The following is a 25,014-nucleotide window of genomic DNA, read 5'->3' as shown; positions in this document are numbered from 1 at the left end:
TATAGTGCAGTGCTGTATTCTCTCTTCCATATGATTTTCTTAATAGCATTGTGTTCCCTCTAGCTTGCTTTGTTGTAATAATACAGTATATGATACATACCATGTACAAAATATGTGTTAATCATTCATGGTATCAGTAGGTTTTTGGTCAATAGCAGGCTATTAGTTATATTTGGGGTGAGTCAAAAGTTATACCCAGATTTCAACTGTGCAGGGGGTCAGCACCCTTAACCTGCACATTGTTCAACAGTCAACTGCATGTGTTTTCTCTGGGCTCTGGGATTTTTATTTCTTCTTTCTACATTTTTTGTATTTGCAGGATGTTTGCAATAGGCACACGTTATTTATCTAATACATAAACATGATAAAGTACTGTTAAAAGTCCTACCATTCTCTTTAAATGTCAAGACAAATGACTCTGGACTATCAAGATCTGACTATTACATGCAGATAATCCCAGGAGCCTTGCACCCTACAGCTTATTTACATCAATTAGCAGGTTATTTGGAACGGATTTTTACTTTGTAGGTCAATACACATGGTGGATATAGGTACCGTAAAGCACTCACCAGAAGAATCCAGGATGTTGTGTGGGCCTCCCCACGAGTCAAACCACCCTGTCCAGTACTCCATCACCATCTTGGGCTGAACCCTCTGGACACCACAAAATGAGAAGTTAGCTGGCCAAAAGAGGCAGAGGAGAGCTCTTCCTTCAGGGAAATCCCAGCCCCTCAACCCTCCCAACTCATCCCTGGCCACACACTCCTTGACTTAAGGTCTATCAAAAGCAGAGCACAGGTGAGGACCAAATGCACGAGCACCAGCTGAATCTCCACATGGGGCCTCCACACTTCAGGTGGAAAGTGGAACGAACTAACACAGTTGATGCAGGAGACCCTGCTGCCTTAATGTGGTTTTAATGTTGCATATGGTGCTAGTGAGAAAACACAGAAATGTGTGTTCAATGTTAGTCTGCATTAGAATTCAGCATGTGCTCTGAGAGTCTTTTCCTACATTGGTTTGCTTTCCGGGCCAAGCCAACCTTTGCCTATCCTCTCTTGGGGAAGGAGAATGTTATATCAGGATAATTCCATTTCTGAAGGGCACGCCGAGGATGCAGACCCCTCAGGTGCTGGAAGAGTCAGAGGGCTATAGAGTGGGCCCTTTCTTGAGATCTAGCTTAAACAAAAGTGCAAAACTGGACAAGAAAATCAGAGCACTATATAGCACGCTTATTCACAGTTCAGGCGCTGCAGCCACAATAATTGGCTTCACACCTTGGCTAGGATGTTCAATAACAATTAAGTCTTTAATATACCTCAGAGTATGACTTTCGCATGGGATTGTCCCCAGGAAGCAGAAATCATTCCCAGAGCCATGCTTTATTCTGCCATGTTTTCAGAAGAACCAGAGCATCTGAGGGAGGTGTAAGGACTAATTTGCTGCTGTTTCAGGTTTCCTACTAGAGATCCTTCCTCATTCATCCTCATTTATCAAGTACTTTCTCTGTTAGTGATGGCCTTACATTTAGAGGACAACACATACAGAGCAACAAAATCTGGTCCAGAGTGATGGGGTAGATTTATTATCTTATGAGTAGAAGATATCAACCCCACCAGAGTAAAGGTCAAAGTAGTCACAACAATTTTTTTTAGCAAGACTGGTGGTTTGGTTGTCTTTACAGCTGTCTCCCTCCCAAGAAGGGGATACACTATACCATGTTTAAGTCACTAAGGGAGAAGTAGATTCCAAGTGTCATATGTCAATAGTCTCCAGTGCCAGGAAGGGATTTCCCAACTTGAGGGTGCCAGGGCCAAGATATGGGGGTATCTACCAGTGGCCCAGGTCACTGCCCCACACATGTGGTGAAGAGCTAGAACTCTGCCTCAGTCAACTGTGCTATACTCCCTCACCAGTCACTTACTAGGTGCTCTATTTGTTCTATAAATCTGTGCCCTTAACTGTAAAATGAGGAGACAGCTCACCTGGTTACTGGGAGAATTAAATGAGATATTACATGTACAGCCTTCAGCACATGATGCCTAGCACTTGGGAAGACCTCAAGAAACCATCACTGGACATGGACATGAGGACCCAGCAAGGTTTTGACATCCCAAAGTAAGCAGAGCTGGAACTATCCTGTTTGAGTATTCAAAGCAGACTTTGATCTAAGTCCTCTTCCTTGAGTAAAACAGACATCCCTGAACTGCAGACAGAAAGGCCATTGGCAGTACCAGTCTGTCAGCAGGATGACTTGGCCTGGGTGCACAGGTGTGGGGCCCCTCTCTAAGGATGACTATAAAGGAGACAACATGAAGCCTTGCTATCCCAGGTGCTTTCCAAATATTACCTCATTTGCTCCTCAACCCTATGAGAAGATACTACCATCATTCACACTTCACAGAAGAGGAAAGAGAAGCACAGAGGGATCACACTACAGAGCGGGCAGAGGGGAAGCTCACAAAATGCTATACCTGCCTTGGACAGCACTCAAGCACAATCCTACTCAGTTTCTGGGGAACTGTTTATTGGACACATATTTCCACAGGTAGGTCACAAACCCCATGAGGACACAGACCCTACTATCTTAGTTACTTCAGGGCAAGAGGGCCTAGCCACACTCTACATGCAGAGCAGACACTCAGTGAACACTGGAGGAAGGAAGGAAAGGAGAAAGGGTCTGGACCCAGGCCCACCCAGACCTACTGTCTCTCCTAACAAAATCTGATCAGCCTAACAAAATCTCCCTGGGGTCAGTTCCCATCCTGCCCCATCTCTTCTCATTCCTTTTGTCCCTCTAAACTCAAGTAGTAGCCACATCATACACATGGGCAGCCCTCATCTTCCACGGCTTCACATGGTGACTTCAGATGGATGTGCCTTTGAATGCTACTTCTGCTCTACCAAACAAACAGGTGAGATGGAGAACAGCCCTACCATCTCTGTGGGCACCTATTCACGAGTGATATGAACACTCCAACAGCTCCACACTAGGCCTGGGATCAATGCCTACATCTAATAGGTGGTGACAATTTGGAGCATTCACACCCTTCAGTAAGACATGGTGAGAGATGGGGCCTCAGCTCTATGAATGGGCCATGGCCAGATTCCATCTGCCTCCTTAGGAAAGACAGGCACATGAATTCTAGAGAAGAGAAATCAATCAGAATAGGATTTAACTGTAAATTCCCATCAACTTAAGAGATGTGGACTTATAGTTAGAAACTCTTTTCTTCTCTGACCTGGAATGGCTCAGGCCTCCCATCCTGCTGATGAAATAATCTTTCTAGGCCTAGAAACCTACAGGTTAAGGTCAGACACACAGTACAGGACAGGAAAGCATTTTTGTGGAGTCCACAAAATTCTAGTCCAGAGCTTCTATGAGCAAACTGAGCCTAGAGCTCCAAAAAGGGCCCCTTTCTCAAGAGGCAGGAAACCACATTCATGCATCAGTCTATACAGCAACAATTCAGAGAAACTTCTCCACTTCTACACTGCTATTCTGACTGGGGGTGTGGCAACATGGGGACAACAGGGGTTAGGAGCCACAGTGCAACAGGATGTCTGTGAGATGAAAGGCTGAGAGAGTCCTGAGTCCTTCTTCCCCTGTCCCAGAGCCCCGGGCATAGCTGCAGGTACCCCAAAACACCGCACACTTCCTGACAGAGGTTCTACTTGACTCTAAGACTTCCTACACTCATGCCAAGCAGAGCAGGCAGCTGCTCCTGGGCCAGACTTACCTGGACACTTAAGAGAAAGTTGGTTAATAACTGCAACTCATGCTGTGACTGCAAGTTGATGGTGGCCAGCACTGTGAACGGCAAGCAGAAAAGAGAAAGGATTGTCTTAAAGCCAGGGAGACATTCTGAATTAACCAAGACCTTTCCCAATTCATCAGCAAAATAAATTAACTAATCTTGACATTGTTTCCCACCTCCAATTAGAGTTAAGTTCCTGTGATGTCAGGAGATTTATCTTATTCATCTTGGAAACTCTACCGCTCAGCACAGAGCTTACAGGGCAGTCACTCATGAGGCATCTGTTCTTGATTAATGTAATTTTTACAATGAGAGTGTGCATTTCTGTTAGTTATTCTTTTGGAGGAGCCGAGAGTCTCATGTTTATTTTGCACCTCAAGTATCTAGTGCAAGGTGATGACCTAAATGAAAACTCCTCTTTTATTCCTTAGATGAGGACTAATTTTGTATTCCATTCCATAATATGTCCATTCTATAATTTAAAATTATATTTTAAATGGCACCAGTGAGGGATGCTTGGGTGACTTCGTTGGTTAAGCGTCCAACTCTTGATTTTGGCTCAGGTCATGATCTCATGGTTCACGTGTTCGAGCCCTGCATCGGGCTCTGCACTGACAGCTCAGAGCCTGCTTGGCATTCTCTCTACAAACAAATAAACATTTAAAAATAATAATAAATGGCACCAGTGAAAGGTATGCTGGAGAAAGATGTGCTACATTTGGCTTGTGGCCATGGACCCTTTGGCCTACGCCAGCTGCAGAACTTGGCTCTGAGGCTCCTTGCCTGCCTGTTGTCCACCTAGACAGTAGGACTCAGAGGCACTGGGCTTGGTCTTAGCTCCAGTGGGTCTGGGAATACATGACAGAGACTGGGCCAGCCTGCCAAGCTGGCCACCCTGACACTGTCCTGTTGGACATAAGCCACTGATTACCAGCGATTAAAAATAAACAATAGCTGAGGCTGTAAGAGATTAAAACATTTGCTTCAAGGTCACACAATTGGTGAGCAGCAGACTAGGGCTACAATCCCAGGCCCATCTGACACTGACCCATTGTCCTTAGATGTCACCATCCTCCAGCAATCTACTGGATAAAAGACTCTATATCGAGACCCCTCCTCACGTAAAGGAGAAACCTTGAAGACAAGAAGCCCGTCTGAAACTGAGCAGGCAAAAATCTCAGAAGTGAACAGGATTAGCATGGCTAATTGAACACAACAACTATTGCTAGCCTTCCTCACACTCCACTAAAATAAAAATGAAGGAATGCAAAAGTGGAAGTTTGTAAAAAACAAGACCTGAAGAGAAAACAAAGCCGAGAGGAAGTTTCAAGAAAATCTCAGAAGACTGCAAAGGGCAGCGGGTCAGTAAATGGCCTAGGAGAGTGGAAGAAGTTTCGACCACTCCCCACTTCCAGCCTAAGGACTTACCTGACGTCCCAGACACCATGCAGCCGGAGGACATCTCTGTCCCCTGCCTTACACACCCCTCAAGCCTCTTCCCCAGCCTCTTCCCCACTGGTGCCCAACCCCAGGGGACCACACTCTCTGGAAAAGCTGAGCCCGAGTGTCTCCAGGCTTGGAGGGATCTGTGCAGCAGAGTGTGGAGAGGTTTGCAGTGGGGCATAAGGGTCATCTCAGTCAGGGGATTCCTGCCCATTCCTCCTGCCTGACTCCAGCAACAGATCAAAGGATTCTTCTCTGGAAACACTTAAAGGCACAAAAGAGATTATCTCCAAACACTGACATTTAAAGGCTTCCATCCTTTAAATAGCACACCCCAACCCAACCCCTGCTCCAGCCTCTCCTGGCACTCATTGCCATGTGGCTGTTCAGTGCCTCCTCCTTCAACTGCTCAGACAAGAGCCAAACAGTTGAGAAAAATCCCCTCGTGGAAGATTGAGCAGAACTGTTAAGTATTAAAAAAAAAAAAAAAAAAAAAAAAAAGCACATCCTCAAAGCAAGGTAAGAAAGATACTGTCCATTTAAAAAGTATGTCCTTGGGGGCATCTGGGTGGCTCGGTTGAGCAACCCACTTTGGCTCAAGTCATGATCTCACAGTTTGTGAGTTCGAGCCCCGCGTCGGGCTCTGTGCTGACAGCTCAGAGCCTGGAGCCTACTTCAGATTCTGTGTCTCCCCCTCTCTCTACCCCTCCCCTGCTCATGCTCTGTGTCTCTCTGTCTCTCGATAATAAATAAATGTTAAAAAAAAAAAAAAAGTATGCCCTGAGAAAAGAAATATATTCAAGAAAATAAAATCCAGGAAATAAGAGAAAGATTACAGGACAGAAACTGAGGAAGTCATCCAGAACATGGAACTAAAGGGCAGAGATCAATCAAAAAGACAAGCAACTTAGATCATCGATATAAAAGCCCAATCTACAAATAACAGGAGTGACCAAAAGATCAGAAAAAAGAGGGAAAACATATCAAAAAAAAAAAAAAAAAGAAAGAAAGCACTGACTAGATGTCCCACTGACAACAACCACAACTGTTTCAATTCAAATGACTCACAAAAGTGCCACAAAAGGAAAAGAATCTCACACCAAAGAACATCATTGTGAAATACCAGAATACCAAGGATAAAGGAAAATCCTGTAGTTTTGTAGAAATGGGAAGGAAAAAATACACACAGAGAATATATAAAAGGATCAGGAAACAGAATGTGCCTGTACCTCAGCAGTGACAGCGGGCGCTAGAAAATCAGGGAACAGTGCCTTCACAGTTCCAGAGAGAACCAGAGGTCGGCCTCAGGTAGAGCTCCATCAGGTCAGGGGCAGTGGGGTCTCAGACCCATCGGACTTGACACAGAATCTGATATATACAGATGTTTGAAACACAGTGTGACAGAAATTTGGAAGATCTTTGGTAAAGGTTTGTTTAAAAGAGAAAGGGGGGGGACACCTAAAACTAATGTAATATTGTGTGTCAACTATGTGTGCGTCAACTTAAAAAAAAAAACAAAAAACAATAAACAAAAGTGAAAGGGGGGAGATTTAAAAAATTGAAAGGAAAAGAGAATAAACAGGATAATTACACCGAAAGTGAAAACCAAGCAACCGAAAGTCAGCCAGTTCACAAATACTGCCCAGAATATGGCTCGCACCGTAGCGGGTGGGAAGGGCATTTCCACGTGGTAATGCAGGCACCAAGAAACCAACCAGATTTATGACGTAGCCACACCGCCAGGAACGCTAAGGGCCCAGGTCTCGTATGGGGAGTGGAGGAGGAAGCCGCACTTCTGTGGCTTTATTTTTACACCTTGTGAATGTCTTACTTTAATTACATTTTTAACTAACTGAAAAAAGTCTTTCTGGGCAGCAAGCACAGCTCTGGAGGTCAGGGAGTTAGAAGGCACCAGGAGGGGCTTGGCGGGGGCGGAGCCGGGGTTGGGGCAGGAAAGGCACGCCGAGGGCGGGGCCGGGGCACAGAGCGGCACGGCGGGGGCGGGGCCAAGGGGGTGGGGCCGGGAGGGGCACGGCGGGGGCGGAGCCGGGGTGAGGCAGAGAAGGGAACCGCGGGGGCGGGGCCCGAGTTGGCAGGGAGAGGCAAGGAGGGGCCGAAGCGGGGCGTGGGGAGGAGCATGGAGGGGACATAGCCTGGAGAAGGGGCCTGGCGGGCGGGCGAGGGGAGGAGCGCGCCGTAGAGAGGGTATGGTGTCCAGCAACCTGCCTCGGAGACTCCCTAATGCACCAGAGGCCTTGCTCAGCACACTGCCGACACGCTAAAAATATACACCAGCCTTCAAAGGGCCTTGCCTTCCCAGCACTGGCCACAGCTCCTCCTAGGCCCCACCGAATGGCACGGGCCAGCGGAGGCCTTGGAAGTAGTCACAGGAGACAGTGCCACCGCGTGGAAATGGCGGGAATCGCTGCTGGTCCTCGAGGAACTCAATAGTCTAGGGAAAGGGCCTTCTGTTCATTCATCCAGCAGTCACGCCCTGGGGGCCCCCTGCTGGCCGGCGCTGGCCTAGGGCTGCGAAGATGAAAGGCCCTATCTGTTCAGTCTAGTAGAGGGGAGGGCGACGAAGAAGGAACTGGAAAGGGACATGCACTGCAGCAGGAGCAAGCCGATTGTGGGAGCCCGCAGGAAGCACCAGGCAGCTCATAAGAGGCCCTTCAACCACCATCATCTATGCAGAGCATGAACCGAACCGTGTCCAGGCACAGGAGTACAGCCTAACAAGACTGAACTTAGCACTGCAGTGAGACAGGTAAATAAAACAAACTACCCAGAATGTTAGAAGGCCAAATAAAGCAGGCCCAAAGAGCCGGGGGAGCTCCAGGAGGAACTTGGGTGTTTGGAGGAAACCTCACTTGGAGGTGATCTCCGAGAAAAACGGGAGGAAATGGAATAGCTATGCAGGTATCTGCATGAAGGCTGGAGGTGTCCAGTATGTTCCAAGAACAGGTAGGAGGCCAGGAGGGTGGAGCAGGAGACACCTGGCCAGGTCACAGAGGTCACAGGTCAAAGGCTGCCCCTGGAGGTTTTTCTCATAGCTTGTGCTTCACTGTCAGCAAGGCAGAATGTACCTGAAGTTTAGGTGAGGCATGAGGTTATCCAAATGACATTTTCAAATACTATGTTCAGAAAAAGTTGTGCAGGAGTCAACAGTAAAAAGGAATATCAGTTCAGTGTTGTGGCAATAATGCATATGAGAACAATGGTAACAGTTCAGATGCTAAAACTTGAATCTGGATAAATTTGAAGATAAAGATAAAAAGAATTTGCTGATGGCTGTATGTCAGGCACACAGAAGGAGAGGTCTGAGAGTGCCTACAAAGTTTAGGGCCAGGGCAACTAGGGGAAATGGAGATGCAATTTACTGAGAATAAGAAGACTAAAAAGTGGGGCCGACTCTGGGAGGGAAACAGACAAGTTCAGTTCTCTGCTGGTTCCACTGAGACCTGCAGCCTTCCTGGGCGCTGTGCCCAGTATGCAGATGCACACGTGAGGCAGGAGTTCAGGGAAGGTTGCTGACAGAGACGAGCATCTCACAGTTATCAACACACAGATCAGATTTAAAGTCACCTGGATGACACCACCAGGACACTCAGTGTATGGAGGAGAGAATTCATTCCAAAGGGTGAGAAGCAAAGAATTTAAACATCAGAATTTGGAGACAGACATGTGACCAGCAGGAGATACCAAGAAGGAGCAGCCTGTGAGTTCAGAGAAAAAAGTAGGAAATTGGGTCTCAGACACCAAGGGTGGAAAACATTTCAAGGGGAAGAGATTGATGGCTGCTGATAAGTAAAATCAGAGAAGTCAGAGGCAATGAGGATGAACGCTTAAATTTATAACATGAGGTCACTGGTGATCTCAAAAAGAGCAGCGGCAGTGGAATGGTGAGGGTGGTAATGTGGTTCCCATGGTTTAAGAGAGAGGAGGGGAAAGGGCCTGGGGGGCCAGTGAGCATGGACATGGGGAGAGCTCTTGAAAGGGGAGCAGAGAAACACAACAGGCTTTGGATGGGAAAATGAGTCAAGAGATTTCTTTTAGAAGAGAGAAATAGGGGTGCCTAGTTGACTCTGTTGGTTAAGCATCTGACTCTTGCTTTTGGCTCAGGTCATGATCTGGGGTTCTTGAGTTTGAGCCCCGCATCAGGCTCCCTGCTGAGAGCATGGAGCCTGCTTGGGATTCTCCCTCTCCTTTCTCTCTGCCCGTCCCATGGGCAAAGGTGCTCTCTCTCTCTCTCTCTCTCTCTCTCTCTCTCTCGCTCTCTCTCTCTTCAAAATAAATACATAAATTTTAAAAAATAAGAGAGAAAGAACATGTTGATATGCAGATGGGAATAATCAAACAGAAAGAGAAAATCTGATGACTGAGGGCAGAAGCAGAGAGCTGCTGGAGCAATGCCCTTGAGTAGCTGAGGGAGAAAGGGCTTGGTGCACAAGGGTGGAGCTCGGCCAGCACATCTACAGTAACAGGAAGAGAGGTTAGAGTCAGGGAGATGGATGCTGCTGGATGGAGAGCCACCATGGTCATCTACACTTGCTGCTCAGCCAGTTGCTGTCACAGCAGGGGCTACATACCCCCTGGGCAGTGGTCAGCCATCTCCACGATTTTGGCAGGGTTTGAGTAAGCCATCCTCGCAGGACACCCTCTCTGCAGACATGCAGAGACTTTCCAGTATGACCAACTCACCATTTCCAGCTTGTAGTCTGCAGAACACTGTTAGTGTCCTGAGTAAGTGCTCAGCAGAAGTGGGAGACCAGAGAGATCCATGTGACATGGATCCTCCAACCCTCTGAGGCCCAGAGCTTCGGGCCCAGTGCCATGCAAACAGGAGAAGCACAGATAGCAGAGAAACTCCACTTGTGGCTCAGGCCATTTGGGGAGGGGGGCGTGCACAGTGAGGCCAGGGTGCTGATCCCCCACCCTATCCCTGCACAGCCTCCAGGTAGGCACCTCCATCCATGACTCCCTTTTGCAGGCCGTCCTTGTTGTCTGAAGTCAAGAGCAATTCCACAATACCCCGGTCTTCCAAGGCCTATGGGGGGGAAGAAGACAAGTCAATATTCACTCCTCAGAGCTCCTGCCATGTCACACAGCTGGGAAGGTGGCAGCCAGAAAAGAAAGAGGGAAAGATTCAAAATAAAGCATTTACCTCTCCACAGAAAATGGACAGAAACCCTCCTGTCTGTGCCCACCATGTTCAACAAAGCTCCTATCAGCTGAAGTCCAGCTGAGGCAGGGGCAGGGCTGTCAGACTCTGACATCTCTTGGCTGCCCCAGATCTGGCAAGGTGTCAGGTCTGGCTGGTGCCCTGTTCCCATCTAGGAACAGAGGGCAGCTCGGCAGGGCCAGATGCTATGCTGTCACCTAGCAGCTGACTACAGGGCTCTACAAGTGGGTCAGGCCTTCCTGATACCAGAAGCAAGCAGCCCATCACTTCCTCACCCTGGGCCAGGGTGGGCTCTGTTCAACCGCCATGCCCCAGCCACATGCCTAAGACATGCTGCACATGCCCAGTAGAACAGGAGGCACTCCTTGCAGGTTGTAAATCAAATGAAGAACTGGAAGGAACACACACTGTGTTGAGATGCAATAACCATTTTACCACTCCAAATAACTGCTAACACTTACATTCACGCCAGGCCTTCTGCTAACTACTTTACATAGACTAGCCTATTCAATCCTCACATTTAATAACTGTACAGATGAAGACTCTCAGAGAGGTTGGATAAATTGTTAAGGGATACAGAGCAAGTGAGCCAGTATGGACTTGAATCTAGAGTCTGCCCACCTTGAAAGGCTCTGCTTTGGGCCTATGGGCTCTTTTGGATTAGAAACCCCAGCAAGGGGGACTTTCCTATAATTTAACATGCAGATATTTTTATCAGATTGCTTATTTCAACCAAATTCTTTTGGGAAGCAGGTGAGGCAGAGAGATAATCCATGGGGTGCATAATGTTCATATCTAAACCTGATGCAAGTAAGGAAAGAGCAGAGTGGGCCCTAATTCTCAGGGACAACAGAAGCCACAGAAGTTCAATCCATTAGGTAAGATAAGATGTTTATTAAAAGCCCTGGACCTGCCACCTCACAACTGTCTAGCCAGTCATTTGCTGATATGTAACAGGCTTTGCCTTTGTTCATACCTTATACATATAGCATCATGTGGGTTGAGAGGGTGTAACCATCTTTTACAGCTGTACTAGTTGCACTTGACTTTTCATGGCCATTAATCTATTGACTGCACACTGTAAGGGGTAATTACTATTACTGTTTCCTGACGACCAGTGATCTGCCAAGCAGAGTTTGGGGTCTTGTGTCTATAATCTCACTTCATTCCCAGAACAGCCTTAGAGAAAGCATTCTTGTCTCCATTGAACACATGATGAGGCTAAGGCTCAGAAAGGTGAGGTGACTTACCCAAGGTCATCCTATGCTGATGGTGTCCACATGTCCATTACACCCAGAAGAAGCTGCATGGCAGCTCAGGAGGGGAGCTGGGAGCTCTTGCTTGAGAGCAAGAGCTCAGGATGACAGGGGTGTGTGCTGCAGCTTCTTTTTGTCCATCTGTCTCACATATGGTACCTTCCCCAGACACCAGGGAGGTGTTGACTGAGCAGGAGAAGCCCCTTAACAACTGCATTCTCCTCTCCACACCATCAGCAGAGCTCTTCTCTGCAGCTCAGGACTCAGTAAACACCTGCTGGAAAAGCTCCAGCATTCAAGAGATAGTCCAAGGGAAAGAGTTATAATGCAAGAAGCTCTCCTGTCCTGCACCCTTGTTGGGATCTTTCTAGCTAATTCAAAGGCAAAGAGGAAGCTGGAGGTGTGGTCTAATCAAGTCTGCAGTTGGGTTTGACTATCAGGGTGGAACTCTCCCCTTCCTGATTTTGGGAATGCCTCTTTCTGGAGACAGCCTTGCTCCCTAAATGGGGCTTTCTGCAAGAGACAAAAAGGGAGCAAGAGTAGATGAAATCCTATAAGCAGGAGTGCTTGAGCTCATTCTGCCTACATGCAGGGACTGAAGTAATTTCCAGACAGAAAATGAATCTGCCTATGACAGTAGAAGAGATGCTGACGTCATGGGCCAAAGCTAAAGCAGCTTTAATTAGGTGGATTCCCTGAGGCCACTTAACATTTCCTCAATGTTTCCTCTAAAACCACTGCCAATGATCTATCAAAGTCTTATTTATTGACTACTTACTGAGAACAGTCCTAGAACAGTCCTGAGCCAAGTGATCTCACACACATGCACAATTCAGAGAGGCAAATTCTCTCATTATCCCCACTTAAAAGAAGAGAAAATGGAGGTTTAGAAAAATAAAGGCCTTTTCTCAAGGTCTCAGCTACTAAGTAACAGAAACCAGATAGGCCTGTTCTTTAAAGTATCATCTAGCCCAGCCCTTCTCTGATCTCCCATACATAAATCAATGGTTCTCAAACTCACACACACGTTGGAATCAGATGTCTAAGGACCCCCCCCCAGAGATTCTTATTTAATTGATATGCTATATGGTTTGGGCATAGGGATTTTTAAATTGAATGTACAGATGAAGCTGGGAACCCTTGCTTTAGATGCTGGAATGAGGGCAGCCTTTACAGGGAGACTTCACTAATCCTCACACTCAATTAAGTCCATCCCTTTATTCTCAGCCACTGCAACCCCATGTGTGTACTGCAACCCCCAATTAGACTCAATAAAAAGTAAATAAGTGATGACCTCACTGAAATAAAAGTATGGTGAAAGGATTCACTAATAAATGTGGTATTAATATGAGAAAAGTACTAGACCAACATGTCACATCACAGCCCATACTACATTCCAGAGGAAGGAATATGAAGAAATAAAGAGCTGATATTTACCTTCTTGATGTAAGGCATATAGGCGGGGTCTCTGTTATAGGAACCATATTCATTCTCCACCTGCACAGCAATGATGGGGCCTCCATGCTTGTACTGGAGAAAGAGATAAACAATCAGAAGCTGAATTTGTAGTGGAAGCAGTACTATCTAATTTCATCATACTTCTCACCCATTAGCAGCAAAATATTCCATTTGGAAGCGAAAGTCTCAAAAGATTTGATTATATAATTGAGAGTGATGTCAGTAAGACACAGAGAAAGTAGGGAGTTCCAGGCCCTGGTTCCCTATGGAAACATCAAACAATTACAGACTAAATAAAATAACTTTATTTTATTAACTGGTCTGGAAACTAGTTAAATGTTTAAGCAAATGAATAAAAACACATGTTTAAAATGATAGGAAATATTTTGGCGTTTTTGCTCATCCTTGCCCAACCTCCTCCCTGGCACAGTGTGGCATAATACCAAAAGATCAATCTAATTCCCAGTTCCTTCCCTCAGGACAAAAGGAGCAAAATGGAACTTGTTTGTAGCCCACTTGTCTGTGGGCTGCCCAGTAGACTAGTTTCTGTCTCATCTGATTTGGAGCTCAGACAGCAAATGTTGGCATAGTTTGGACCTCAGGCTAAAAGCAACACAAGGCAGTGGAGGTCACAGCATGTGAAAATTTCAGAGGTTCTACAGACTCATGTATGCCTGTGCAAGGGATTATAGGCAGAGGAATATGATAGAACATCTAAGGCCACAAAGGAAGGTGGGGTGAGACTCTTTGGAAAATTAAGACATGTAAAAGCAGCCAGGGAAAATTGGAGGCAGGGGAGTTGGTGAAAGGCACACACACACAGGCCAGACTAGACACATACCCAGGAAACATCTGAGAAGATCTGGAGCCATAACCCCATGCTTATCTTAATGTGTAGGAGCCCACCAAATAGTGAAGATGTTCCCCACAAGTCTGCAAAGACTATGAGAGGTGACTGTTGTTTCAAATGTCCAATTTTCAACAACAACAAAAACACAAGGCAAAGAAACAGGATAATACAGCTCATTCAAAGGAATAAAGTAAATCTCTAAAGAAATGCACACACTTAATAGACAAAGATTTTAAAACAATCGCCATAAATATGCTCAATGAGCTAAAGAAAAACATGGACAAAGAAATCAGGAAAATGCTATATCAGCAAAGTGAGAATATCAATACAGATAGAGAAACTATAAAATATAATTAACAAGATTTCTGGAGCTGAAAAATATATCTGACTAGAAAAAATTCACCATAGAAGTTCAACAGCAGATTCAAACAGGAAGAAGAAAGAATGGGCTAACTTGAAAACAAGTCATTTGAAATTATTCAGTCTACAGAACAAAAAGAGAGAATGAAGAAAAGGGAACAAAACCTGAGGGACTTATGCAACATCAGAAAGCAGACAAAAATACTCATTGTGGAAATTCCAAAAAGAAGAAAGAAAAGGGGCAGAGAGATTATTTGAAAAATCAATGGCTGGAAACCTCTCAAATTTGAGAGGACATGGGTATACAAATCCAAGAAGCTTCGGTGAACTCCAAGTAGCATTAACCAAGAGACGACACTAAGGCACATTACAATCAAACCGTCAAAGCCAAAGACAAAAAGAGATTCTTGAAAGGAGCAAGAGAAAAGCAACTTGACACATACAAAGGATCCCCAATAAGACTATCAGTGGATATATCACCAGAAATCTGGCAGGGCAGTGACAGAAGGATGATATATTCAAAGTGCTGAAAGGGGGAAAAAAACTATCAACTGAGAATTCTGTATCCAGCAAAACTGTCCTTAAACAATGAGGAAGAAGTTAAGACATACTCAGACAAATAAAAGTTGAGGGAATCTGATACCACTAGACTTGAGTTATGAGAAATGCTACACAGAGTCCCTCAAATTGAAATGAAAAGATGCCACACAGTGACTTGAAGTCCCTTGAAAATATAAGGTTCTCCTGTAAAGGTAAATATATTTTAAAAATGTAAAAACCAGTATTATTCTAATTTTAGTTTATAAATCTACTTCTTATTTTTTAACAGGATTTAAAAGACAAATGCATGAAAATAATTATTAATCTATATTAATGAGTACACAATATATAAATATGTGACTTGTGACATCAATAACATACAGCAAGGTTGAGCTGTAAAGGAGTAGTTGTGATTGTATGTGTGATTAAAGTTTAGTTGACATCAATATAAAATAGAACATCATATCTTTAGGACAGTATTTGTAATCTTCATGGTAACCACAATGAAAATATCTATAGAATATACACAAAAATGAATGAAAAAGGAATCAAAACTTGTCACTATGAAAAATCAACTAAATACAAAGGAAGGTAGTAATAGAGGAAATAAGGGAGAAAAAAAGCTACAAAACATACAGAAAACAAATAACAAAATGGCCAAAATAAATGCTTCCCTAATAGTAACTTCCTTAAATGTAAATGTTTAAACTCCCCAATAAAAAGACATAGATTTGGACTTGAACAACACTATAGACCAAATGTACCACATCCACATATATAAACACTGCATCCAATGACACAATACACATTTTTCTCAAGTACACATGGGACATTCTTCTCCAGGAGAGATAATATTTTAGGCCACAACAGAAGCTTTAATACTTTTAAAAGATTGAAACCATTCAAAGCATATTTTCCAATCACAGTAGAATGAAACTAGAAACCAACAGCAGAAAGAACACTGAAAAATTCAAATTTCAAATTCCACGAATATGTGGAAATTAAACAACACACTCTTAAAAAACAACCAGTAACCCAAAGAAGAAATAATGGGAAAATCAGGATATATCTTGAGCCAAATGAAAATAAAAATTCAACATAAAGTTATGGGATGAAGCAAAAGCAGTGCTAAGAGGGAAATTTATATCTATAAACACATTAAAAAGGAAGAAAGGTGTTCAGTCAACACCTAACTTTTCACCTTAATGAACTAGGAAAGAGAAAAATAAGCTAAACTTAAAGGTTTAAGGAGGAAGGGAATAACAAAGGTTAGAACAGAGATAAAAAGGGATTTAAAAATAGAGAAAAATAAAAAAACCCAAGAGTTCGTTCTTTGAAAAGATTAACAAAATTGACAAAGCTTTAGTGAGATTAACTAGCATAGCCACATTATTCACAATAGACAAAAGTAACCTAGGTGTCCACTGATGAATGAATGGATGAGCAAAATGTGGTCCAGAGATACAATAGATTATTATTAGGTCTTAAAAAGTAAGGAAATTCTGACACCCACTACAACACAAATGAACATTGAAGACATTATGACAAATGAAAGAAGCCAGACATAACAGGACAAGTATTACAGGATTCTACTTATATGAGGTACCTAGAGTGGTCAATTTCATAGAAACAGAAAGTAGAATGGTGGTTGGCAGGGGTTATGGAGAGGGGAGATAGGAAGTTAATATTTAATGGATGCAGAGTTTCAGTTTGGAAAGCTGAAAAAGTTCAGGAAATAGATGGTGGTAATGTTTGCACAACAATGTGAATGTACTTAATACCAGTGAACTTAAAACCACTTAAAAATGGTTAGAATGGTAATTTTTATGTTAGGTAAAATTTATATTATGGCAAAATTACCATAATAAAAATAAAATAATTATGAGTTACAAATTATGAGTTATGAATATTTCTGAGTTATACTCAGAAAATGCTTTTTTAAAGAAAGGTCTAGTACATCATTTCCATATTTAAGAATGCTTCTAAGCCATACTCCTGGCATGACCTTCCCTAAAACCTCTACCTCCACCAATCTACTACAACCTGCTGAATCATCTCAGTAATTCCATCTTCCTTATAAAAATGTAGGCCAAAAACTTCCTGGCTTGTTGCTTCTTTCATTATTAGGGCTTCCAGATTTAAGAAATAAAAATACAAGATAGCCAGTTATACGTGAATTTATAATGAATAAGTTTTTATATAAATTATGAATATTTTTAATGTAAGTATGTCCCATGTAACATTTAGGATATATTTATACTAAAACATATTCCTTGTTTATCTGAAATTCAAATTTAACTTAGTACCCAGTGTTTTATTTGTCTGCCCTACAGATGATCAAGTAGTTCCTTTGATCTATGTGTGCTGTGAACATTACAAACCATTGACTAAAGAGCAATTTTTATTGATGTACTAATTTTTTATTAATGTACTAATTTCTCAGCATGACTCTTATTTTTATATAAACTATTAATTATTCTCATTCCTGCTTTTTTATTGCTTCCAAATATTACATGCAATAATAAGATAATTTCTTCCCAAAATTGATTTTTATCACTTATTGAATGAAATATGCACCATACAGCACCTTTTTTTTTTTTTCAACATTTTTTTTTTTTTTTTTTTTTTTTATTTTTGGGACAGAGAGAGACAGAGCATGAACGGGGGAGGGGCAGAGAGAGAGGGAGACACAGAATCGGAAACAGGCTCCAGGCTCCGAGCCGTCAGCCCAGAGCCCGACGCGGGGCTCGAACTCACGGACCGCGAGATCGTGACCTGGCTGAAGTCGGACGCTTAACCGACTGCGCCACCCAGGCGCCCCTACAGCACCTTTTTGATAGTAGAAAGATGTACCTTGAAAAGTCATCAATTGTAATTTTATAACTACAAAAAGTCCCATGTATTACAGGTAAGGGCCTATCCATTTATGCTCTTTTTCACAAAGAACTGAGCCACTATTGGGATGCCAATCAGTGGGTTTTTCAGAATAAGACATCACATCGGACATTGTGTGGAATAATGTAAGCCCTTGTGCCTATCTCTTCAGCACTGAACCACCTAAAACAATATTGAAATACATCTTTTAAAAGACAATTATTGCAAACCCCTCCAATTATAGATCTCAGGCAGTGGGGAAGAATGTGTTCTGTATTGAAAGGAACTGGGAGCCCTTTGTCTGAGAGCTAACCTAGGACTGTTTACTTCCAGTAGGAAAATAGCTGAACTTCCAAGAAGAGTCTCCTTGCTTTTACCTGGAGTGGCACCACCCTGGACATCAGGTGATCAAAATAAAGGTCCACTGCTTCGGTGAAGCCCTTGTAAGTTGTTCTCAGCCTCATGCCAGAGTCTTGGAGTAACCAGCTTGAATAAAAGGGGGGTGCGAATTAGTTGCACTGTTTGTGGGTTTCTCTTGGCAGGAGATGGTGGGGAGAAAAGCAGTGGCTTCAGAGTGCTGGGGGTAAGCAAGACAATTCCCACCCCACCACCTCCACTCAGCCAGGAAGGCAGGAGATTGTGCAAACAGATTCAGGGGCAAACACTGCCAGAACTCAAGACCTGCACTCTGCACTTGTTTCCCTACCAAAAGACACCAGCGCTGCTAGGGATTTTATTTCCAGCTTTATGGCTACGGTCTGGCTGCCAGTCAGAGTGAGAAAAGCTTCTCACTGAACTCAAGGCCCAGCATGGAAGCATTTACTCTAAAATCTCATTACAAAGGGGTAAAGCCAAAAGGGTTAAAGAATCACTGGGACCAGATGCAACTTTCTGGTGTCTCCCAGAAAACTAAGCCTGACATGAAGGTCATGAGAGGCTAATCCACTTCTCATTCCTGTCCATCCGTCCATCTGCTGCTCTCCATGCTGACCCTGTGACTCATTAGCATCAGCCTCCACAGCTCTTCAGAGCTTAGTTCAGAGGAGGAGCTGCAGAGCAAGATTAGTTCTTCCCATAGCCTGTCCCTTGTGATCACATTTCCCAGGTGAACCCAGATCATTTGTTCCAGAGTTAGGAACTCTTCCTTCTCACTTGAAATTCTAAGTAAAACACTTATATTTTCTTAAAAAGGGTCTAATGCTTCACATCCTAAGTTGGAAGTCCTGAACAAGGTCAGAAAATTATCAATTTATGTTAGGTAAAAATGGAGGAGGAGAGAGCAGCTTCCTTTAGACTGACACCTCCACCCTCCATCTCACCTAAACCAGGTCTAGCTTCTCATCACCACTGGGTCTTTGCCTGTTTGGGCCTCCCTGGGGTGTGCCCACATGCCCATCCTCGATGCCAGGACCTGAGTGGACAATGCTGCCCAGGAGAAGGGCTGAGTGCTGGAGCTCCTGCTGTTCTAACACTTAAATCCTGTCCTCCTGGAAGCTCTGGCTGGGCCTGAAGACATCACTGACACACAGATTTCTAATCCCTAGGTGCAGGGGGAGGGCACTCTGGCTGTGTGCATGGCCTTGTCAAGGGCACTCTTGCCAAGCTGAACAGCACAGAGACAGAGAAGTGATCCTGGAGAGCAAAGGAGATGGAGACAGAGCCTGCCTGGGATCCCTAGGGAAGGGCTGGGTGGAACTGGAGAAAAGAGAGAAAACAAAGCCTGGGCTAGTAGCTGTGTTACAGGGAGAGGCCATTCCCAAAGGAGACCACAAGGCAAACAGGACCAGCCTTCTTCCCTCTTGGGGTGGCATGGTATAGGAGAGAGTTGATCTAACCACCTGGAACACTGTGAGGATGGGAGAGATTACCCCTATTAACAAGAAAGTCTTTTTGCTGAAAATTAATCACAATGATGAGGACAAGGAATGAATGTGGTACCAGGCGATTACTGCCCAGATTTCTACTCCAGCCACAGAGCACTCTACTGACCTCAGTGGAGACTACACATTCTAACATAACTCATTAAAGCCTTAAATTTTAAGATAAAACATAAAACAAAAACAATAATTTGTTTCTCTAATACTTTATTAAGATAAAGTAACATCATTTAAAATGGCTCCCTTTAGGTCCCACTTATTCTTGAATGGTGTTTCAGTACAGAATGAAAAATATACTTCAATAGCAAAATTAAACCTACCTTTGTGATTAGCATTTTGCACAAGCACACAGGACAGCTCAAGCCACAGCCCCTCACAGCCCCGCTTACCTGGGCAAGCCCCCGAGGTCGATCTCACTGCAGATGTAGGGGCCTGGACGCAGAATCACCCACAACCCGATCTCTGCAGCCAACAGCACAAAGGCCCTAGGGAGGTCAGTGTCAGCAGCTCTCAAGACATCAGGGGGGGAGGGTGGGGATAAGCCTGGCACACATCATAAGGTGGTGGATCTACCTGGCTCCTCCCCTCCCTGCTTTCAGACGCCCTGCGAGCTGGGTTCTCCCCTGCCCCCAGCCCAGTACCTTCTGCATAGTTCTACTGGGGGCATGAGGACCAAGGACATCAGACAAGATACGGTGTGTGTGTGTGTGGGGGGGGTGTTCCTAACAGTGAACCTGACCCCAACAGTCTTGCTACCCTACATGGGTAAGCCCTGTCCCAGCCCAGGTGCTGGACCACACTACAGAACAGGGCAGACACTGAAGATTGATACCTCTGAGCTGCAATGAAAAGGTCTGAGCTCAGAGGAGGCAAACTCAGACCCTGAGAGTAACAGGTTCATGTCTGGAGAGCATTTGGGTCCTGAGAACAAGGCTCCAGACCCCAGGCTGTCTCTGGTTCTCAATGCAGAATGGAGATGGCCCTTTGATTCCTGACCAACCCAAGGGGCTACCTCTTTGCCTCCCAGCCTTAGGCCATGCCACAGAAGCAGTGACAGCACTTACTCCAGGTCCAGGTTCCCAGAGAAGTCAAATTTGCCTCTTTCTGGCTCGTGGAGATTCCATGGAACATAGCTATAATAGAAGATAATTACAGGAATGAGCTTTTCATTTATTCCACTTCATCTTCCAGATTACCTTCTTTATCCCTAAAACCCATTATGATGGTCGAAGATGTATTTCTTAGGCACATTGTTTTAATGGTATCAGGACTGGAACCAAGAACTAACTGAGGAGATCTAGGGACCTTAGAGTATCCAGGGCCAGTCCCTGGGTGGCTCACAACTCATCTCCTTAGGAGAAGGGAGAGAAGGCCAATAAGATTTGGGTGAAGCATAAGATGTGATCACAGGTCAGCTTGAGCATGCACTCCCCCACGTTCCTCCTTCCCTCCCCATGTCTCCTGTTCTCTCTTTATCAGCTGGTGGAGAAAAGGTAACTTTCTAAGAGAGTAAGTTAAAAGTAAGGTAAGAGGAAACCTCTGATCAGTCCTGTTTTTACTGAAGCAACCAGAATTTCAAATAACTCTTTCCTTATCTTCTAAAGAGAAGATAAGGAAATAAAGTAAGTTCTTCAAGGGGCCCAACTCAAGGGATGCATGATAGTAACACAGCTGCTCCTCTCCTGGACTCCCACCCACCCCTGACTTCCAGTGGAGCCCCTTCCAATTGAGACTCAGGAGCTCCACATTTAAGGAAATACACATTACTCAGATTTTATAATGCAAGATGCTTAGCCTACAATATTCCCACCAGCTTCAGGAGTCCTGTGATGTGTGAATGTACCCTCAGGATCAGAACTTACATACACAAATAAATGGATCCTTTTAAGTAATCCTTCTGGAAAATTATATACATGTGTTTCAACTGTGCTGTTATAGCCCAGAACATTCCTGTAATTCTTCTTTGAAATTATCTTCAGAGCTGCTTCAACAAACCACCCAAGAAAATCCACACCCTTGATCTGTAATCACATATTTTTTCCTGAAAATAGAATAGCCCAGCCTGATACAACCCACTTTATTTCATAGACTTGGATCCAACTATCTTTTGGCAGTTTTGAGAAATAAATAACGATAAGATTCTTCACAACTGAGCATATTTTTAACTGATTCACATATTCAGCATTTTACTGAGTGCCTATCATGTGCCTGTCACTGTGGTCAGTGCTAGACTGGAAGCCATAGTGCTCTGAAGATAATTCTAAACAGGAATGCTGAAAGGTGATGAGAACTTCCTTAGGAAGCTGTTTTGAAAAAGATCACACTCATTTGCTAAATAAATTGGGGGGTGGAGTGCTTGTTTAAAATATACATACATACATATATATATATATATATATATATATATATATATATATATAAAATAATTTAATCACTTCCACCCCTACACTCCCCTCCTTCACTATATTCCTTCGTGTATACACCATTGTTCTTTCTATGCCTCTAAACCTTACGTCCATCCTGTCTCCTCATCTGCACTAGTGGGGAGTGCTGTGCAGATGAGGAAAAGGAAGGTGTCATAGCTGGCAAACCTAAGCAGGAGTGTGGGTGACCTGATCCTCCTATATTTTTCCTCACAAAGCTTAGCACAAAGATTCTCTTCAGGGACTGCTCAGGTCCAGGATCTGGCAGCGCTCCCCCATCCTGACACGATGGAGTCCTACAGGCTAGGCTGCCTAGAAGAAGCCCAGGACACAGATGCCACAGATGCCAAAGCTCCGGGGGAGGGGGGGGGGGGGCGGTGGCAGCACTCACGTGGTGAGGGTATTCAAGCCACAGGCTTTCATCTTCAGCAAGCGGTCCCTCCAGTATTCCTTGGGCACCCGGAAATAGTGCACAGAGCCCCCAAAGATCCAGAAGGTGGAGTCCTCCAGCATGAAGTGTTGGCCGTTGGCCTGCAGCCCTGATTGCCGGTGTCTCAGCCATGCAGGGACCAGATTATACCAGTCCAACCTGCAAAGAGAAAAGGCAGCTGGCAAGGCTGGCTTATCTTCAGCAATGAGCAGCACAGAGTGTTAGGAGACAGGGTTCTTCTCCACAGGCCTGCTTCTGAGGCCTTCAGAAAAGGCTCCCCACCCTCTGACTTAGCCAAACCTTGAAAGGCATCTTTCTTCAGCACACTCATATGCACCCCACTGTAGGGGAAGAGCAAGCTGAGACTATAGTCAGGAACAAGACAAACACAATGGTCAACATGGAGACTGTGCTATGGGGACAGAGGGTGAGGTGGGGGCACACGGCACGGAATGGATATTCTCAGGGGGCGCGGGGTGCCCAGGGCAGGTGTGGCACGCAGGTTCCTACAACGGCCAGCTCTTCTAGGCCATTTGACTAAACATCAAAGGAGCAGCTACTTCAAATAGTACCTCTGAGCCACATTGTGGTCACAGCTGCCCGGCTTGAGGTGCAAATACCTGGAAGGAGGTATCTGGGTTAGAAACAGCATTTATTCATTGACCAAATTTCCAAGTCTTAATTATTATCTAAAGATCAAGTTGAAGTGATGATCAAGCACAACAGAGAGCCCCACCTGGGAGGGCTGTTGGAAAGTGTTAGTCCCTGGAAAAGCAACTCTTGACCAAGCGGATCCCACTCAAATTGATCCCCATGACTAGAATTCCCTCCCTCTCTTTTCTCCCCAGTCTCCAAAGGCCATGAGAGAAACCCAGCAAGAGACGCTGGAGGAGCCAAGACATTCAAGAGAGTTGGAGAGAAAGAACCTCAGCTAGGCCAACATGGCAGAGAAGTAGGGGGACCCATACTTCCTGCCACTCTCAAACAAAGAAGTGCAGAAGCCAAAGGACTTTGAACACCAGAGCCTGGGAGGAAAAGAGACTGAATCTACTAGGAAGAAAATGGGGAAGCTGGAAAGAAGATAGGTGGGTAACTGCAAACTGGGGGAGATAAAAAACAGCCACATGGGCACGGAGTGGAGGCACCCCCTTCAACGGAGAGACAAAGGGAAAAGAAAGAGCGGCTAGGGAAGTGCAGGACCGTATCTGGACAGGAGAAAGACCGGGGACTGAGACTGAGAGGGATCCGATCTCTAACTGCAGGGCTTTCTTTGGACTGGAGCTGGCTCTCTGTTGGTGCACCTGGAGAGGAGGGGAGCCTGGGTGTGGTGGTAGGTCAGGGGCTCAGTCCTCAGTTGGAGGAAGTGGTTCCCTCCCTGGAGGGCTATGTGATATTACAGAATCTGCCTGTGTCCGCCACTCCTGGGCACAGTGGCTGGGCCAAGGGTGCAGTCTGCAGGAGGAAAAGGCTGCCATCTCTCTGGAGTGCTGTGGGAAAAGACAAAGCCTGCCTGTGTCTGCCACCCCGGGGGCTCATGGCGAAGGTGGTGGCTCTTGGTCCCCAGTAGGAGAAGGCTGTCCTCCCTGAAGTGTAGGGGCACAGACAAAGCTAGCCAGGAGCACATATCCGCCTCACTGAGAGGCGCTTCCCCGGTGCCAGAGTGCACAGAGTGGGACTTTGAATCCTAGTCAAGCACAGGGTCACAGGAGTTGGTGGAGCGAGAAGGACCTCCCCACCTGTGCCCTCGGCACAATAAGGACGACTCAAACAGAGTCCATCGGGTCCAGCTCCGTGGAGAAGAGACTGGGGGATCACCATTCCACACACCCCCACCACCAAGGTGGGGCCTCAGGGATCAGTACTGGGGCCTAGAGTGGAGGTGGGTCCATATTATGACAAACCATGCCCCTTTGTGCTGGGTAACTGCGTATCCACCACAGCAGCACAGACCCTGCAGACAGCTACTCCCGACAAGCGACACAGCATTGCCTGGATTAACTCTAGGTCAATTCTGGATATATAGATATATTCTCCATTCCCCACCCCCCCATTTCTCCTCCTTATCTCTTCCATGCCCTAGGCTGGTTACTCTGGTTACTGTCTGTCTAAACAGACATATTTAATCCATTGTCTTGATACATGTTCTACACCTCCTTATTTACACTCCTTTCTCTCTCTCTGGAATAATCAAGCAATATAGTTTCTCTGTCTGGGTAACTTTATCTGTTTCCTTTTCCCTGCCTCCTTCTTTATTTTCCTTTCTCTCCATCTGGATTAAGCCTTTTACCTCTCTGTCTAATCAATGTTTGTCTTTTCTCCCCCCATCCCCGCCCCCATGCTCCCCACCACCACTCCTCCTGTCATTTCTCTCCTTGTATGTTCTCTTCCATTAGCACTGCCTCCACCCTCTTCTTTACTTTAGTCAGTGTTTTGGGGTTTTTTGTTTTTAGTCTTTGGGTTTTTGTTTTTGTTTGTTTGTGTCTTTTGTGTGTTTGTGTGTTCTTGTCTCCTGTTTGTCTATTTGTTTTCCTTTACAGGGCTACTCCAAGGAACAAATCAAAGC

At 45.0% G+C, this 25,014-nt stretch overlaps 1 protein-coding gene and 1 long non-coding RNA gene across 4 annotated transcripts in view; one reads left to right on the top strand and one right to left on the bottom strand.

The window, feature by feature from the left end:
- Positions 1-25,014, bottom strand: part of GLB1L2 (galactosidase beta 1 like 2) — a 51,167-nt gene that overhangs the window by 10,810 nt on the left and 15,343 nt on the right. For 2 of the 3 annotated variants that reach the window (XM_058687378.1, XM_058687382.1), the window contains 9 exons: positions 23,024-23,071; positions 22,413-22,610; positions 20,663-20,731; positions 19,988-20,083; positions 18,099-18,207; positions 13,077-13,169; positions 10,167-10,248; positions 3,741-3,811; positions 570-654 (listed from right to left, as the gene is read on the bottom strand). In XM_058687378.1, coding sequence (XP_058543361.1) covers positions 570-654; positions 3,741-3,811; positions 10,167-10,248; positions 13,077-13,169; positions 18,099-18,207; positions 19,988-20,083; positions 20,663-20,731; positions 22,413-22,610; positions 23,024-23,071 — 851 coding nt within the window. The remainder of the gene's footprint in view (positions 1-569; positions 655-3,740; positions 3,812-10,166; positions 10,249-13,076; positions 13,170-18,098; positions 18,208-19,987; positions 20,084-20,662; positions 20,732-22,412; positions 22,611-23,023; positions 23,072-25,014) is intronic. The other variant, XM_058687381.1, reaches the window with a different exon arrangement.
- LOC131487093 (uncharacterized) lies at positions 7,389-24,772 on the top strand. Its single transcript, XR_009249606.1, has 3 exons — positions 7,389-7,968; positions 18,055-18,164; positions 23,300-24,772. It is a non-coding gene; the product is annotated as an uncharacterized LOC131487093 (long non-coding RNA).

The sequence above is a fragment of the Neofelis nebulosa genome, chromosome 10, assembly GCF_028018385.1.
Source record: "Neofelis nebulosa isolate mNeoNeb1 chromosome 10, mNeoNeb1.pri, whole genome shotgun sequence".
In the NCBI taxonomy this organism is placed as follows: Eukaryota; Metazoa; Chordata; class Mammalia; order Carnivora; family Felidae; genus Neofelis; species Neofelis nebulosa.
This window is presented reverse-complemented; position numbering and strand designations above follow the sequence as displayed.